General features: G+C 38.8%; 1 protein-coding gene across 1 annotated transcript in view; it reads left to right on the forward strand.

Moving 5' to 3' along the window:
* The window catches only part of LOC117470827, a 31,783-nt gene extending 15,447 nt beyond the window's left edge, over window positions 1-16,336 (forward strand). Inside the window, exon 13 of the mRNA XM_034115712.1 lies at window positions 16,281-16,336. Coding sequence (XP_033971603.1) covers window positions 16,281-16,336 — 56 coding nt within the window. The remainder of the gene's footprint in view (window positions 1-16,280) is intronic.
* Window positions 16,337-17,644: the final 1,308 nt, after the last annotated feature.

Raw genomic sequence — 17,644 nt, forward strand, 5'->3', positions numbered from 1 at the left:
CTTCAAGAAACACACTTCAAACCATCTGTTTTTTCTAGACTTAGGAATGGATGGATTGGACATGCTTACTATTCATCATTCAACAGCAAGTCTAGAGGAGTTGCTATCTTGATACACAAATCGGTTCCCTTTGCTTTTACTCGGATTGTCTCTGATCCGAATGGCAGATACCTGATTGTTATTGTTATTGGCATGATATATGACACCCCTGTTCTACTTGTGAATGTGTACGCCCCTAACTGGGAAGATGTGAATTTTTTCGGCAGCTCTTTTCTAACCTTCCTGACATGTCCTCACACTTCCTTATCTTAGGTGGTGACTTTAATTGTTGGCTTAGCCCACATCTGGACCACTCCTCCAAGAAGACTGTTACGCTTTCGGGGTCTGCTAAGACGATTAGAGACTTCATGAGTGAGTTTGCAATAACGGATCCCTGGCGCTTCTTTAACCCCACCGGTAAAGCATACTCCTTTTTCTTCCATGTTCACCACATGTTCACTCGGATAGACTACTTTATGGTAGATGACAGACTTCTCCCTTCCGTGAGCTCCTGTTCATATGAGACTACAGTTATTTCGGATCATGCCCCTGTCGTAATGAGTATCAGATTTAAGGGTTCTGTACGCACGTAAACCCCATGGCGTTTAAACACGCATTTGCTTTCGGATGAACATTTTACAGAGCTGATTTCCAACCAAATTGACATATTTCTTAGCATTAACAAGACTCCGGACATTTCTGCATCTGTGTTATGGGAGACATTGAAAGCTTATATTAGAGGGCAAATGATTTCCTATGTAAGCCATGAGAGGAAACAGAAAAGAGAGAGATTAACTGAACTAACGAGGCGTATTGCTCAGCTGGATGACCTCTATTCCGTTTCACCAACTCCAGATGTGTATAAGGAACGCCTCATTCTTCAATCGGAATTGAATACGTTGACCGCAGACCAGGCTGCTGTACTTCTTCTTAAGGCTAGAAGTAATTATTACAAACAGGGTGACAAAGCTGGCAGATTACTGGCCCATCAATTACGACAGAATGTTGCCTCTTACCCGATTCCCAGAATCCAAACATCCTCGGACATTACGATCGATCCCCAAAGAATTAATGATGAGTTTAGAGACTATTATACTTTGTTATACACATCTGAAAACACAGAAGTAGCGCTACGGCTATTGGGCCAACTCTCCACCTATCAGGGGAATGTGGGGTTGGGCCACGGCCGGCCATTGCCGCTCGAAAGCGCTGGAGACGGTGTTATGCCAGGCCTGTAAGTGGCGCTATAGTCTGCCACAAAAGCAGCGAAGAAGACTTCCCGCCCATAGTTACCATGGTTACCCTTCTGTTTATTCTCTGCTGTGGCTTTTTTTCTCCCTCCCCGAGGCAAGCGTTTGCTCCCGCTGCTTTAATTCAATGCAATCCCTCCCCGTCGAGGCAAGCGCTGTAATTCTCTCCGGTTAGTCCACCAGCAGATGACAAACACCCACCTCTCCGCCTCTTCCAAGGAACGAGGGGACCGTGCGGCAGAGTTTCAGTTTCTTTCGCCGGTCAAGATGTCCGTTAAAGTTTCAATCTTCCGGACAAAATTAGAAAAGTGCCGGTCAAAGGTCTTCTTTGTTATTTATTGAGCTTTAAAACAAATGAATAACGACTCTATATAATAAAACACGGAGGACGGAGGTCTCTTTTTCTCCCCCTCTTCTGACAGCCCAGCAGCTGATCAGAGCACGTCTCCCCTCTCCTGCAGGGGGGCGTGGTCAGCAGAATCAGACCCGTAGACAGCAAACAGCACATAGAGCGAAATGAGGCATGGCTAAAATGCATGATCTGTTTGGTATTTTGAAAACAGAAACGTATAAATATACCTTATATAGGTATGGCCCTACAATATATCATTTAAATATAGCATGATAGGTCCACTTTAAGATGCACAATCTACCAGCCTTCCGCAAATTCTTTACCTGAAGCTGTGATATCTTTAGATGCAGAAAAGGCATTTGATCGTGTGGAGTGGAAGTATCTTTTTCACACCTTGGAGAAATGTGGCTTTGGAAAGAACTTTACCTCATGGGTGAAGCTATTGTACTCCTCTCCCCTAGCTTCAGTGAGGACGAATAATACGCATTCTGAATATTTCCCTCTCCACCGCTCCACCAGGCAGGGTTGTCCATTGAGCCCTCTCTTATTTGCCTTGGCTATTGAACCCCTCTCCATCGCTCTTCGTTGTGACCCCCGCATTAGAGGTATTTTCAGAAATGGGGTAGAACAGAGAGCTTCTCTTTATGCGGATGACCTTCTTCTTTATGTCTCTAATTTATCTGTGTCTGTCCCTGCAGCTCTCTCTATCCTTAGCTCATTTGGTGCTGTATCCGGTTATAAACTCAATTTAAGTAAAAGCGAATTGTTCCCTTTAAATAGAGCGGCGCGTGAGTTCCCTTAACATAGTCTACCATTTAAAACTGCACTACACAGCTTCACTTACCTCGGGATCCAGGTGACCGATACATTTAAAGATCTTTATAAAGCAAATTTTGCCCCCCTTTTGTCCCGCGTACAGGAAGACTTTGACCGCTGGTCAGTGTTAAATCTGTCTCTGGTTGCCCGAATTAATTCTATAAAGATGAATATACTCCCCTAATTATATTTATTTCAATGTGTGCCCATTTTCCTCCCTCAAACTTTTTTTCGTAAAACTGACACTATTATCTCTAACTTTATTTGGAACAACAAAACCCCAAGGATACGCAAGCAATTTTTACAGAGACTAAAGGCGCGGGGTGGACTTGCTCTGCCGAATTTGAGGTTCTATTATTGGGCTACAAATCTGAGAATAATACAGTCCTGGCTGCAGTCTGACTCACAGCACTCTCCGCCTGTTTGGCTTGAAATGGAGGCTGCTTCCTGTAGTCCAGTATCTCTTTCAGCATTGGCTCACTCTCCCATTAAGACCCCCTCCTCTGCTTACACTAAAAATGTAATTGTCAAAGCATCCTTGAAAATTTGGAATCAGTTCAGACTATTCTTTGATCTCCAAACATACTCTACATTAGCCCCTTTAACTGCAAACCATGTTTTTCCTCCATCCTTAGTGGATGGCGCATTTACTATTTGGTTTAACCAAGGCATTAAAACATTCAAAGACCTTTATATTCACAACACATTTGCCTCTTTCCAACAGCTATCTGATAAATTTGCACTACCTAGGCAACATTTCTTCAGGTATCTACAGATTCGCAGTTTTGTTAATAATAGATTTCCTCAGTTTCCTAATCACCCAGCTGATTTGCCGCTAGACACACTCCTTAGGCCGTTACCTACTTTGAAGGGAATTATGACGTGTATTTACGCTCAGATTTATTCTTTTCGTTTGGTTACCCTGAACTCCATTAAATCTCTTTGGGAAATAGATCTTGGGGAGGAGATTTCTGAAGAACTTTGGGAAAAAGCCCTTGCCAATGTACATAAATCTTCTATTTGTGCTAGACATGGACTGATTCAGTGCAAAGTAGTGCATCGCACACACTTTACTAAGCTCAGGCTCTCTAAAATATATAAGGAGGTGGACCCAACTTGTGACAGATGTAGCCAAGCACCGGCGAGTCATGTACACATGTTCTGGTCTTGTCCGGTTTTACACTCTTATTGGACTGACATCTTTAGATCACTGTCGGAAATCACTGGAAAACCGATCGCTCTTAATGCTATGACCGCACTGTTTGGTGTAACCCCACCCACATGGCCACTCTCTTCTCTGGAGACAGCCTACATAGCCTTTGTTACCTTACTAGCCAGACGCCTGATATTGCTCATGTAGAAGTCTCCAATATCCCCTTCACACACCTTGTGGTTAAAAGAAGTCCTAAATTCAGCCAAACTCGAGAAAATAAGGTGCATACTGAGGGGCTTCCTGGGGAAATTCCACAAGATGTGGAACCCCTTCTACAGGTATATATGGGAGCTGGACATGCCGGATGTCTCTGTACAATAGGGTGGTGGTCCTGCGGTGTTAAACTGTGATTAGTGGGCGGCTGACTGACCAACAAGTGCTATGTTTTTATTTGATATATTTGGTCTTTTTGTTCCATTTATAGACATTGTTTGATCTCTACTTTTTCATTATGTTATTAATAATGGACTTAGACTCAGAGCCTTTAGATTTTGTTGTTGATTTTTGTCCGGTCACAGTCCATTTTTTGTTTTGTTTGTTTGTTTGGTTTTTTTTTGTTTTTTTTTCTGTCCTGTCTGACTCGAGTCACACTGTTGTCATCCTTACTTGTTTGCCAACTGCTATTATGCTGTCTGTCTGGCTGTTTGTTTATAAAAAAATTAAATTAAATTTTTTTAAAAATGATTGTCATATAATGATATATCTTGTTTAATCTATTTTTAAGTTAATCCAAAGACACAATGACCGGATAAAGATAAACAAATACAAATAAACAAAATATTAGAAGACAAAAAAACAGCAGCTAGGTATTCCCATGTTTTGGTTAGTTAGGGTATTCTGCTAATAATTTTTTTGGAGTCTTGATTTGAATGATATCACAACACTTATGACATATAAACCATCTTTATATCTCTCTATCTGTACGCAGTACTCTTAATGCCTTCATACACCACAGCAGCCCCCAGGATGAGGGGCCACAGCGTTATTCAGTGGATCGGTGAGGACGAGTCTGAGTCTCTCTTAATATCTCCCTCTTACTGTCGATATACGTTTATATTTCCCACTATTTTGGCAGGTCGAAGCTCTTGAGAAGTGGGCTGTCCTCCATGATTGATCTGGAGCAGTACGAGGAGGAGGACAGCTTGAGTATGTTTTTAAACAATATATGACAAACAAGTTGGATATCTGTCAGCTTGTTAGCATTGATGACGCCTTGACCTAAGATACACAATTTAGGCAGGACATACTTTCCATACTACTGTTCTGCTCTAAGTCAGATGCTAATAAGAGTTTTTCAAAATGATGAGTAAAATTGTGTTTTTTATAAAACAAGATGTCCAAGCAGACAAACCTCTTATTTTCATTGTCATAAGGATTATGTCCTAAAAGTATCTGGGTCACATTGTCACACTCAAACACACTTAAAATAATGTATATATTTATTTTGTTTATGTTCAATTTTTGATCCACAGTGTCATCATGAACTCACCAGTGCAGTTCTTTCCTCTTTGGATAATTGTCATGTTTGCACAGGACCTGTCTCAAGCCTAAAATGGATTGGTTTTACGTGTAAATGTAAGTACCTGTCAAACAACACAGTTTTTAGTTTTTACTCTGAGATGATAAACATTTCAATAAAACCAACTTAATTTAAAACTACAGATGGAGCCTCTTATTTTGGACCCCAGCATACAGCTTCCTGCCGACTGCCAGCCAGTTGCCAGCCAGTTGCCTGCCAAAGACCAGTATTCAGGAATGTTAGGCCCTCCCACTATTCTCCAATTTCAGGGTTTAACCAGGAGATGGCGCTATATATTAAATAACTAAGACTTAGTTTTTCACAATAGAAAATGCAGATATTATATAAAAAACTAAAGTTAAAATCTTGTTTTTAATGCCCCAAGAGCAATAACATCTTGTCACAAGCTTTTTGGAAGAAAAAGACTGACTCAAGAGACCTGTAGTTGACTAATTACAGGCCTCAATAAAGTTCTGCCATTGGTTGTGAAAAACAACGGTGGACATAGTGGAAAGTGAAATTGACATTGTCGAATTTAATAAAAATACAAAATAATGTATCTGTGTACGTGTTTTACTATGTGATCTGCACTTATCAAACATCTAATTAAGGCGAGACACCCCAGGTGAATAGGGTATTTTTAACTTAAAGATATCAGCTAAATATTTCTCCAGTTAATTACTTACAATAAGGCAATTGTTTTTTGTATTACAAGTTTTCTGAAATAGCATGTTTAAATATCCAAATGAACCATTATCTCATGAAATATGCGCATATTTTAACACATTTCAGGAACCGAAATCTGAACTTTGGATAAAGCCAGGATCAAAATTATTGTTTCATTTTGTAGTCATATTAGTATCTAAGGCTTTTACAGAAGGGATTTTGGATATCTCTTTTTATCACTCCATAAATCAGAAAATACTGTCAACAGCCCTAAAATATCAATTTTCACCATGTTTTTAGGTATAAAATGTTATATAATTCAGGCTATGAATTATATATGACCAAACCCTTCTGTAAAAGCCTTCATAATATTGATAGGAATATAACTGGAAGGTTTGGTGTATGTAACTGCTGAGTGATTCTACAATTTAGGGTACATTCCATGTCCATTGATGTCCATTGATGATAATTATAATTATTCTAACTATTTTCTTCAAAAATATCATATTTTGCCTATTATTGGAAAGCATGTTATAATATCACACAAACATTATGTGCATCCTATGCTTTATTTAGCTTGAAATGTGTCATGATGTTCTTAAATTGTCAGTTTTTGCTATGTCCGTTTTTCAGTTGAGGGTGTCTTGGATTCAAAATAATGAATAAAAACCATTAAAGTAAATTTAAAAAATGATTCATTTATTTCAAAAGTCTAAATACTAAAGAATAATAACATATTTTTAATTGATTTCCCCCTTTAAATAATTTAAATATCTTAATATATGAATGTCCGCAAAAGTTCTGTCAACTATGTTACTAACAGAACTTCCCCCTTTAACTCAAAAATTGTTTGTCCCAATACCATGTCACCAGCATCACATGATGCCATGTTCCTCTTTGGCAGACATTTTGAACACACTGTGGTGATTGTCCTCTACATTTTTACAATATTTTATGTATAATAGCACATGGTCAATTAATATACTCATTGACAATCAACAATGTTACGTACATTGTTATGGTTTACAATTGTTTAATGATTTTAATTCAATTATATGTGCAAATGTGATGTTAACCTGTTCAAGAAAATGACATGTGGTCATCCAGGCAAGGCCTACCATTGAAATGATGGGTCAAAATAGGGAAATTGTCAACTAGGTTACCTGTCAACTAAGTTACCCAGTACTGTAATAACTGTAGTAACTTAGTTGACAGGTAACCTAGTTGACAATTTGTACGACATGTAGACGTCATTACACATCATTATCAATGGAATTTTGCACTTCTGCCTTGAAATTAACATAGTGCTGATGGTTAATAATGTGTCCAGTCAACTATGTTATTTGCGTCAAATGTTTGACTTTCATTGTCAACTATGTTGCACCTCATTTTTTCAAATTTAAAATATCTAAAATAGTGCTTCTGATATCCTTTATAGTATAATGTATATCTACACAGGTTGGAGTTTTACATGACATCTCTTAAAACTATCAAAATGACCTGTATGGTAGTTTTATAATACAAAATATCCCTAAACTTAATGACAGTGCTGAACATATCACATGAAAAAACAAAACTTTAATACAATTATTTTTTAAACTTTAAAAAATCTTTGGATATATGGTAGAATAGACTCAAGAGCCTTTCAAATTTGATTTTACTTGAAGTGCAGGACTTAATCAAATGATTGTAATGACATCAAGTTTGTCCGTAACATAGTTGACAAACTGAGTAGTGAAAACATCCTTTCCCTTAAAATAAAAAAATATATAAAAATGTTTAAGCTTTGCAACTAGTGGATATGTTACACTGAGGAATATACTAACTTGAACCACTGATTGTTCTATCTATACATTTTATTTGGCATTAGTAAATAATTATGCACATTTACAGATATTTTACATGATATGAGTGATAACACGTGTTATAAGGGCTATTTCGCACAATAGGTGTGCCTTGAGATTTTTACTTGTCCTTTGGTGTGCCTTGGGCACAAAAAGTTTGGGAACCACTGCTGTAGAGAAATGTAAACGTTCACCATCCCCCACCCGCCTACTGTATGTTGCTTTTTGACATGTAAATGGGTAACTACCCCCCTCTGAGTGAATACCTGTTGTACCTGTCCGGGGCTAAGCCCATAGGACGATGCTCTGATGTCATCACCCTCGCACATTGGTCATATGTTTACAAAAAACGATGTTAACACTTTCTCGTTCTTAATATATGCTATATTTAGGGTCGATATGTGTTGAATTTACTTTAAAATAGCAGATCACTGTGATTCACTTCTCCGCGGCTCCTCCGTGCAGAGAGACCCCCCCCCGTTGACAATTCACGAGCGTCTAACTCTCTCCCCCCTGTGAAGAGATATCACAGGGGGGGGTTGGGACACACACATTCCGATGGCCAATTCGTTTTAAACAAAGAGTGGGGTGGGGGCTGGTGAACGGTATGGTCAATGTTTGTAAACACTGTGACATTTTGACTTTATTTGATCATTTCAGTTAAAAACTAACGTTCATATTTCATATTACTGTTTTGCCTGGCTGGACCTGTAATTTACAGGAAAGGAGTGCACGCTACTAAAGAGACACGCTACCATGGAAACCAAACAATGGTGTTGCTGTATTGAAGTCCGAGTGGAAACAGTCATATTTGGAGCGTTATGTTAGAATGAAACAGCGAGGTCGTGACTCACAAAAAAAAAGTGTTACTTCACTAACTGTAAGCTTGTCACTCAGAGTAACCTACAGTTAACTTAACTGTTGGAAAAGAAAGATCAGAGTTAGGAGTGTGAACACACAGCTGAGAGCTGCCGTTTCATTCTGACTGTTTAAAAAACGGTAACAACGGACTATTTTTCTTAGCGGATGCATGTAAATTTAAATCAATACATAGAACTATGTTTTAAATCAATAAAAATATTTTCTAAATCCATAAAAGCATTTTAATTAATATTGGGAGTCATGTCGTTACTTTGTTGAGAATGTGGCCATGTAATAAGCGGGGTAATTTGCAGCGACTTGGTCATTATGGGGAAAAATAACACCCAGGGATCAAGATCCCTCCGCGACGCGGAGGGATCAGTAATTTTTAGTGAATTACTGAGTTTAGGCACGTTAATAACATTTTAATGAAGTTGAATACAGTATATTCATATTTGTCAGTGATTTCATGTCAATTCGGCGAACATAAACGATTAAATTAGGATTAAAAATCGAGAGCCGGCTGCTGTTCGTTACGGTAACCCAACTAGGACACTTGACACAGTGGCTTTTGGCAAAGCACACAAAGAAAACAAAAAAAAACCGAGAGAGATGAGTTATTGTTATTACAACGTGACTTCACTATTATTTAACAACTATTTTTATTGGGTTCTTTTATTTGGGGTTAAGTACATTGTCAGAATAAGTGAGAAATGGATTTAACTTCTGTTAGACAGCTATCATACTGAATAAATATTTATGCAAAAATGTATGGCATTAATAATGTATATCTAATTACATTTAAAAATGTATGGCATTAATAATGTATATCTAATTACATTAACTGTGAATGTCTTTCATTTTATTTAAAATGAAATAAAATTACATAAAACATTTTCCATAAAAAGTTGATTCAAGAACAAATCAGTACTTTTCTTATATGACTATTATTGCTAAATTTGAAAGGTCTTTACCAGCTTTGGAATTATATATATATATATATATATATAGCACCTTCTGCCATCCCATCTCTACTGACATATGGATCTTAACAAAGATCCGCTATACATTAGTACCAGATATACTGTACACGGACATTTTAGTGAACCAGACCAGCTGTTTCCGCCGGGTCTTCGCTTCCCGGGCATCACGTTGTTTACAAGTGTGTTCAGATGCTAAATGACAAGTGCAAGTGACAATTGTTGTCGTCTTCTCTGTGAACGTTTTTTTCTCCGTTATTTTGCCATTTTCAGATTTAAATTTCGAGCGGAAAGCTAACCAGGAAGTAATAATTACTTAAGCGGAGAACGGAGAAAGTAAACGTTACAGCAGGCATAACAACAGCCGGTGTTTATTTTATTATAATATATATCATTTGTTTTAAAGCTCAATATATAGTTCTATCCGTGACATATGGATCTTAACAAAGATCCGCTATACATTAGTACCAGATATACTGTACACGGACATTTTAGTGAACCAGACCAGCTGTTTCCGCCGGGTCTTCGCTTCCCGGGCATCACGTTGTTTACAAGTGTGTTCAGATGCTAAATGACAAGTGCAAGTGACAATTGTTGTCGTCTTCTCTGTGAACGTTTTTTTCTCCGTTATTTTGCCATTTTCAGATTTAAATTTCGAGCGGAAAGCTAACCAGGAAGTAATAATTACTTAAGCGGAGAACGGAGAAAGTAAACGTTACAGCAGGCATAACAACAGCCGGTGTTTATTTTATTATAATATATATCATTTGTTTTAAAGCTCAATATATAGTTCTATCCGTGACATATGGATCTTAACAAAGATCCGCTATACATTAGTACCAGATATACTGTACACGGACATTTTAGTGAACCAGACCAGCTGTTTCCGCCGGGTTTTCGCTTCCCGGGCATCACGTTGTTTACAAGTGTGTTCAGATGCTAAATAAAAGTTTAGCTTGTACTTTTGATACCCCGCCTCTCGGCACCACAACATCCAGTTTACTGTATTTCACATGAGCGATGTCGAACATTGAAAAGTCCTTATAAAATCTCTGTTATTAGATCAGTACTTTTCTTATATGACTATTATTGACTTGAACACTGAGAATGTATTTATTAACTTCAGACATTTGAAATATTTGAAATCAGATGAAAACAAACTGTAACGGACCCTGCCGTGTTATCTATGATTACTATGCCTTACTGTACATTCATAATTTCAGCCGGAGGGAGGTGGGCGGCGCTGCGGAGGAGCAGATTGCGAGTGAGGTGCCTGTTCTAAACGAACTATTCCAGCTGTTATAAAGCATTAAATAAAAAGTAAGCAAGGAATACAGAATGTTTCGTTACGTAACTTTGTTGAGAATGTGGCCATGTACATGTAATACATGGGATCATTTGCAGCGACTTGGTCATTGTGGGGAAAAATAACACCCATCCTGATCGTTTCAATGAAGTTGAATACAGAATATTCATATTTGTCAGTGATTTCATGTCAATTCGGCGAACATAAACATCAATGATGATGATTAAATTAGGATTAAAAATCGGGAGAGCCGGCTCGTTCGTTTTTTCCGACTAAACAACATCTATTATTTAGAAGTTGATTTCACATGACTCCAGTGTGGAACCCCACTGCACCCCCTGGTGGATCAATGATCCATTGCAGCTGGCTTCACAATAATTAAATGTATTTATCATGGGGGCGGTATCAAGTCTGACTGGGGGCCGGCCGGCCATCACGGAACGTGCACGAACCGATCACGACCCTCGCACTTTAAACTGTCCAAAATAAGACGCTTCATCTGTAAAATTCAATTTGACTTACTTTCTTCTTTGTTATATAGTGAAATGCACAGTGATTAGATGTTAAAATAATGCTCAAGAAATGTTACCAGTACATTTTTATGGATAATGAAGAAAATACAAACTTGGTGTTCCTTTTTTGTTTAAAGGTGAAGAACATTGGCCTTTCCAGTAATGAAGGTTCCTTCTGTGATAAAGACTACATTCCCGAAACTGCGTCTAGCAGCGATGGATCCAGCGCTGATGAAGACTGCCCACCTGACTCTGAAGCAAATAACGATTGGGATCATCTCATTGCCACCATCAGGGATTCAAACAGTGGTGGCCGGCCCATAGGGGCGCTAGGGGCGCCGCCCCCCCTCTTCCCACATTAAAAATTAAAAATATTAAAAAATTTAAAAAATATATATTTAAAAAATATATTTTTTATTTTTATTTTTATTTTTAATAAACAAGGTAAATATTATATAATTGGTATCAGTAAAATGTATAATCTACAATAAAATCTTGTTTAAAATTGTGTTACGATGTCTAAAGTTACTGATAAGTCACATGTTTCCTGCCTGGCCTTGCCCGTGTATCATTACTCCCTCTCGTCTGGGCGCTATGCACAGCGCCCAGACGAGAGTGCAGCAAGTGCAGCAGAAGCCAACTGTTGCTATCTTTAAACTATGCCGCCGAAACATAATTTCAGCCAATCAGCGTCGTCAAATCTGATAGTCACAGGGCTCCTACGTGAGCGCCCGGTGCAGTCTGTGAGTTGTTTGGACTCGTATCCAAGGAGACAAAACAGGAAGCTGTCATACACTCTGGAAGCTACCATTAGCAGCTAATGAAAACTCCGTTTTTGACATAAAAATGGAATTATGGATCATCAATCATTTTTCAAAGTGACAGACACATTGGATTAACCTATGGATTAACCTTCAGCTGCGTTTTTCTCGTTTTTGATCAGAATTGTTATTCTGCAAAAGGTGAGCATATCTCCATGTTTTGCTACCTAAAGCTACATTGTGTGATGTCTGTATTTGCTTCCCCTGTCGCGAGTTCTGATCGCTCAGTGATGATACTTGTATTTCTAGAATTTGTGGAATCTCAGTTTGTAAGCTTGTTTGTGCATATCCGATAAGTATATCGATTGATTTATACCTAGAGTGCGTTATCATTTTTTCGCTCAGGGCTTATTTAGACGCTTCTTGTGAGACTTGTGTTTTGTTTCGGTAAACATGGTTCATATCATCAGTTAGATGCGTTTCCTCTGAGTAGGACACATGAATAGTTTATTACATTTTAAGAAGCCCTGAGACACAGGGGAAACCAGGAATAGTCGGTAACCAGCTTTATTAAAGGCAATAGGCTGGTAGGAGACGAAACGGCAGATAGTAGGCAAAGGGCTGGTCGGGGACAGGCGAGGGTTCCAGGAGAAAGCAAGACGGGAGTCGCAGGTACAGACCGGGTCAGGGAGCAGGCGAGGCAGAATAGTCCGGGTACAGGCAGGGTCAGGAAACAGGCGAGGCAGGCTGGTCAGGGACAGGCAGGGTCGAAACCGGGAGAGCAATCTGGAAGATAATGCGGGAAAGACTGGCATGCTGCAAAGTACGATCTGGCACTGAGGTGAAAGTGAAGTGGGCCTATATACTAATGGAGCTGATGGGTGTAACAGAGTGAGAGAGAGAGACAGGGTGTGACTACCAGGTGACTAAGGAATGTTAATGCAGAAAATAGGTGAGTGAGAAAGCAGACTGTGACAGGTGGTTTGTGTTCCAGCTGTCGATCAGCTGTGCGCAGCGTCTTCACTGCAGCCTGTGCGTCTCCACTGCAGCCTGTGCGTCTCAAACCCCCGCAACAAACTCTATATCCACCAGTTAAAGGAAATACAACTAATGTATTGTGTTATATTAGATGTACAATTTACCACATATGGTGTTCTTAGTTTCCATACCTCCTTTGTTTTACGAGCGACTTATCAAGTATTGGCGAACGGCATATAACATGATTAAACAAGATAGTATAAACCATGCTTGTATTTATACAACCTAGAGAAAAGATAAACGGCGTCAGTTTAAAGTAATTCTGTCCTTCTGTTTACTGCATCATTTGAGAATACATTTATCGAGGGGTGATCAATAACATTCCAGTATTTATTTATTTCTCCAAGTTATGTTTTTGTGTGCACTGAGGAGTCTCAAACAGGCGTTTGTGTAATCATTTTAAGATTGGCTTTAATCAATTTTTGAAAATGAATTCTTCATATATGATAAATGAAAGGTAACATTTTATTTATGGTATTTGTTAAGGAATAATTCTTCTAGATATCTAACCTTTTACTCTGACATGTGTTATCTCCTTTAAGGAAAGGCCTTGGTGCCATATGTGTTGTTGTCACCAGTGTGTGACCGGTCAACTTGACTGGCACAAAGGGTAATTGTTGTGAGAACACTGAGGCACTTCTTTATCGGTGTTTGTGGGCTCTCGGATGTGAAATCCTTGAGGCCATGAGCGTCGGACGCAGATGATTCAGTGTTTAGTCTACTCCTTCAGAGATGTTGATTTCTCTCTGTGAACCTGTTAAAAGGTCTAGCATAGAGAGAGGCTCTTCAGAATTGATGTGGCAACTCTACCGTGTAGTCAGAACCTCTGACTCTTTGATTTGTGATGTGAATCCTCCGGCCGAATACTCTGAATAAACCCATCAGTGTTTGACATCAAAGCTCCAACTCTCACCGTGTCTCCTTCCTGAGTCGGTGACTCCATGCATTACTACACAGAAGTTTCCTCCACAGTATTATTTCCACATATTTCTCTCCATTGTTCCTTCTGCCAACGGTGTCGCAGTTTCTCGTCTCTCCCGTTTTTGTGTGTACCGCGTACGGATGGGTCAGATTGTGCGTGGAGGACCGCACAATTTCCCGTGAAGTTTGTTTTTTATAAATCGCAAAGATTGCTTAGAAACTGGCGTACGCCATCTTTTGAGCGTACGCAATGTTTATAAATGAGATACATCCAACTCACAGGTTTATCATTGCTTTGAGAAAAAAGTGAAGTTATGGTTATTTGTTCTGGGAATGTCATTTTGGAGCCTGAGACCTGGACAACAGGCTCGGGGCTTAACAGGTTAACTGGGCACCCATTATGAGACATGTCATGGCCTGGCTCTTGGCCATAACAAAAAGCGTGGGAAGGACAAGAATATATAGGAAAATATATTTATTAACCTCTTACGCACCGCTCCCCCCGGTACCGGGCGGATAAACGCGTCATTTGCAGGAAACAACGTCTAAGGAATGTTAATATTTAATAAACTATGAATGTTTTATATCCATGTAACGGGAAGAAACTCAGCTAACTGATCTTTTAAAAAAATGTTCCCAACAAAACCCCACAATGCTAACATTCAGCCTCTGAATTAGCCACGAGCGAAAAAATGCTAACCTATCACTGCACCTAAACTCACTCATAACTCCCTTATTACTTATCCTAGATGCACAGCAAACCCATCGATTAGCATCGTCTGGAGACACAGAATCGATGGGTGCCCACCTCAACACTCAGTGATAAACATTTGCGACTCTATAAACGAAAACGTACATCAAAAAAAGGGGCGCTAGGTAGCTACAAACGCTAACATGGCTTACCTTGGTCAAAACTGGTCTTCAATGGCATTAAAACGATAAAAAACGATGCTGCAGTTAATCCATAGGTTAATCCAATGTGTCTGTGTCCTCTTTGAAATGATTTCTGATAATCCATAAGCAATAAAACTGCTTTTTCGTTTCCAGATGTCAGAGCGAGAGATCGCTTCACTCTGATGACAACCTGCATGCGCGAAGTCCTCACCGTTTGTTTTCACAATGAGTGTGTGTGGGGGAACCATCAAAATCGACCAATGGGTTCCAGAGATATGAAGAAAAAAAACATTTTCACCCAAATCACCTCAGAGGTGGAGTGTTTTTGGCTAAACCTCTCTAAAAAGGTCAAATGTCACTTGTTTTGCATCAATCTTGATACAGGGTACTTATTATATGTTGTACTTTGGATTCCTAAAGCTTTTAGTCTACCTTACCATCATCCAAGGGTAGTTTTCACTATAAGTAAAAAGGAATTTTTGGACGGACACTATAATTTACAGTTTTTTGCTATGTAAAATCTGAATTTTCTTTAAAATAAAAAACATCTATATTGATTCTGACTTTTCTACATCCAACTGACAGGTTTATCATTACTTTGAGTAAAAAGATTATTAATTTAACCCTTTTAGAAGGGAAGATATGGTCATTTGTTCTGGGAATGTCATTTTCGAGCCTGAGACCTGAAAAACAGGCTCAGGGCTTAACAGGTTAACAGCTTCAGTACAATTTTGAGATACTTTTACTTGAGTATTTCAGTTTTATGTTACTTTGCACTACAATTCAGAGGTAAATGGTGTACTTTTACTCCACTACATTTCTTATGTACCTTTAGTTACTTTACAGATTTGGATTAATGATGTGAAATATAATCAAGTCTTAAATCAGACTTTAGTTACACCTGGACTAAATTCACAAGCTACCCTGCAAGTATACAAAGTCATTAAAACTAGTTGTAGTTATATATATATATATATATATATATATATATATATATATATATATATATATATATATATAAACATATATGTTTTGATTATAACTATTGATGCATTAAAGTGTTTATATATGTCATTCTGAAATGGACCAATCTGCATAATGAGTACTTTTGTTACTTTAAGTATATTTCCATGCTTATACTTTTACTTGAGTAACATTTTGAATGAAGGATTTATACTTCTAAGAGAGTATTCCAACACTCTGGTACTTCTACTTCCTCTGGATCTCTCACTTATGATCGGCTCAATATTTTAACAGATCATGCAAAGCTGGACAAATCTTCAACCCTTAATGTCTCCTTTCCTGCAGTACTGGGAGAGCTGATTACTCTTCACACCAGCTTTGCCAGACCTTCCCCACAATAATGAAACCATTTGAAATAATAAAGTAGCACAATATACTTCCCTCTCTCCACTTCTTGTCTCTTTTATTTTCCTTTACTTCCTTTTTCTTTTATTTCCTTGTTTAGTTTGTTTTAATTTGTATTTATTAAATGACTGATTTGTTTTTTGTATCTCCTTTTTATTTATATTAGGTGCAATACATTTTTGTTTTATGAATACTTACTAAATGAAGCTTAGCGCAAGTTCAAACAGGAAGACCGTCTTTACTCATTGATTCACATATTCCCAGCTTACTACTCTCTCTCCTCTCAGTGATCGGGGGCGTCACTCCCCAGCTAAACCTATCACTTCGCCTCTATTCCCACAAGCCTATCATTGTGCATTGCTAAACCTTTAAATCTGCTCTCTCCCCTTCCTCACAGTTGTCCTTTCAGGTGACTCAACGCAGCCCTCCTCCACCCCTTACCTTCCTTTCTTCCAAATCCAGGGTCAAGCTTAAACCACTCCTCCTCAGACCGACCTCCATCAATCCCTTCATGCTTCCACCACCACCAGTGTCTAGACCCCAAGGGGGGGGTTTATCGGCTCAGTTTTCCCGAACTAACTTCTCTTGCTGTGACAGATTTAGGTAAATTTGAATTTACTCCATAAGTTCATTATTAGGTCATGTAGACACAGGTACCACCGGGGAAAATCCCCAGTAGATAAACTGTTGAAGTTGTGAAATTTGAAACGTTACGGCCCGTCCACACGGCGGCGTGCGTTGAAGCTTCAACGCTTCTGCCCATTCACTTTGAATGGGGTGACGTCACGCTTCGCCAAACTGCATTGTGGGAGTGTCGCTACGCGTTGCTCGCTTCAAAAGTTGAGCAATGTTCAACTTTTGAAGCTTCGACGGAAGCGTCAGCCAATCAAATCATATGCCAGTACAAGCTCTAGCCAATCAAACCGCGTGCCCTTGTGTCCGGGGCGGGAGATTCATGTGATTGGTTGTTGGTCGAGTTTCAGACACGCCCACCTGCAAGCTTTAACGCACGCCGCCGTGTGGACGCTGCGTTACAATAACAAAACAGTGTTAGCATTAAGGTAAAACAAAGGGCATACATGAGTGACTACATAAAAAATATTCAAATGTACAGTATATAAAATATATATATATATTTTTAGCCAGCTAACATCAGGAGTGTTGTGACTACTCTGTTTCCATGGGAACAGCCGGACGGGATGACTTCACGTGACAAGAGATAATTAAACTTGGTAACCCTTTATATTAAGGTACACAAATTCACCATCAACTAGTTGTTAATTACCATGCATATTAGCAGTATA

Source organism: Trematomus bernacchii, unplaced genomic scaffold (assembly GCF_902827165.1).
Source record: "Trematomus bernacchii unplaced genomic scaffold, fTreBer1.1, whole genome shotgun sequence".
Taxonomy (NCBI): Eukaryota; Metazoa; Chordata; class Actinopteri; order Perciformes; family Nototheniidae; genus Trematomus; species Trematomus bernacchii.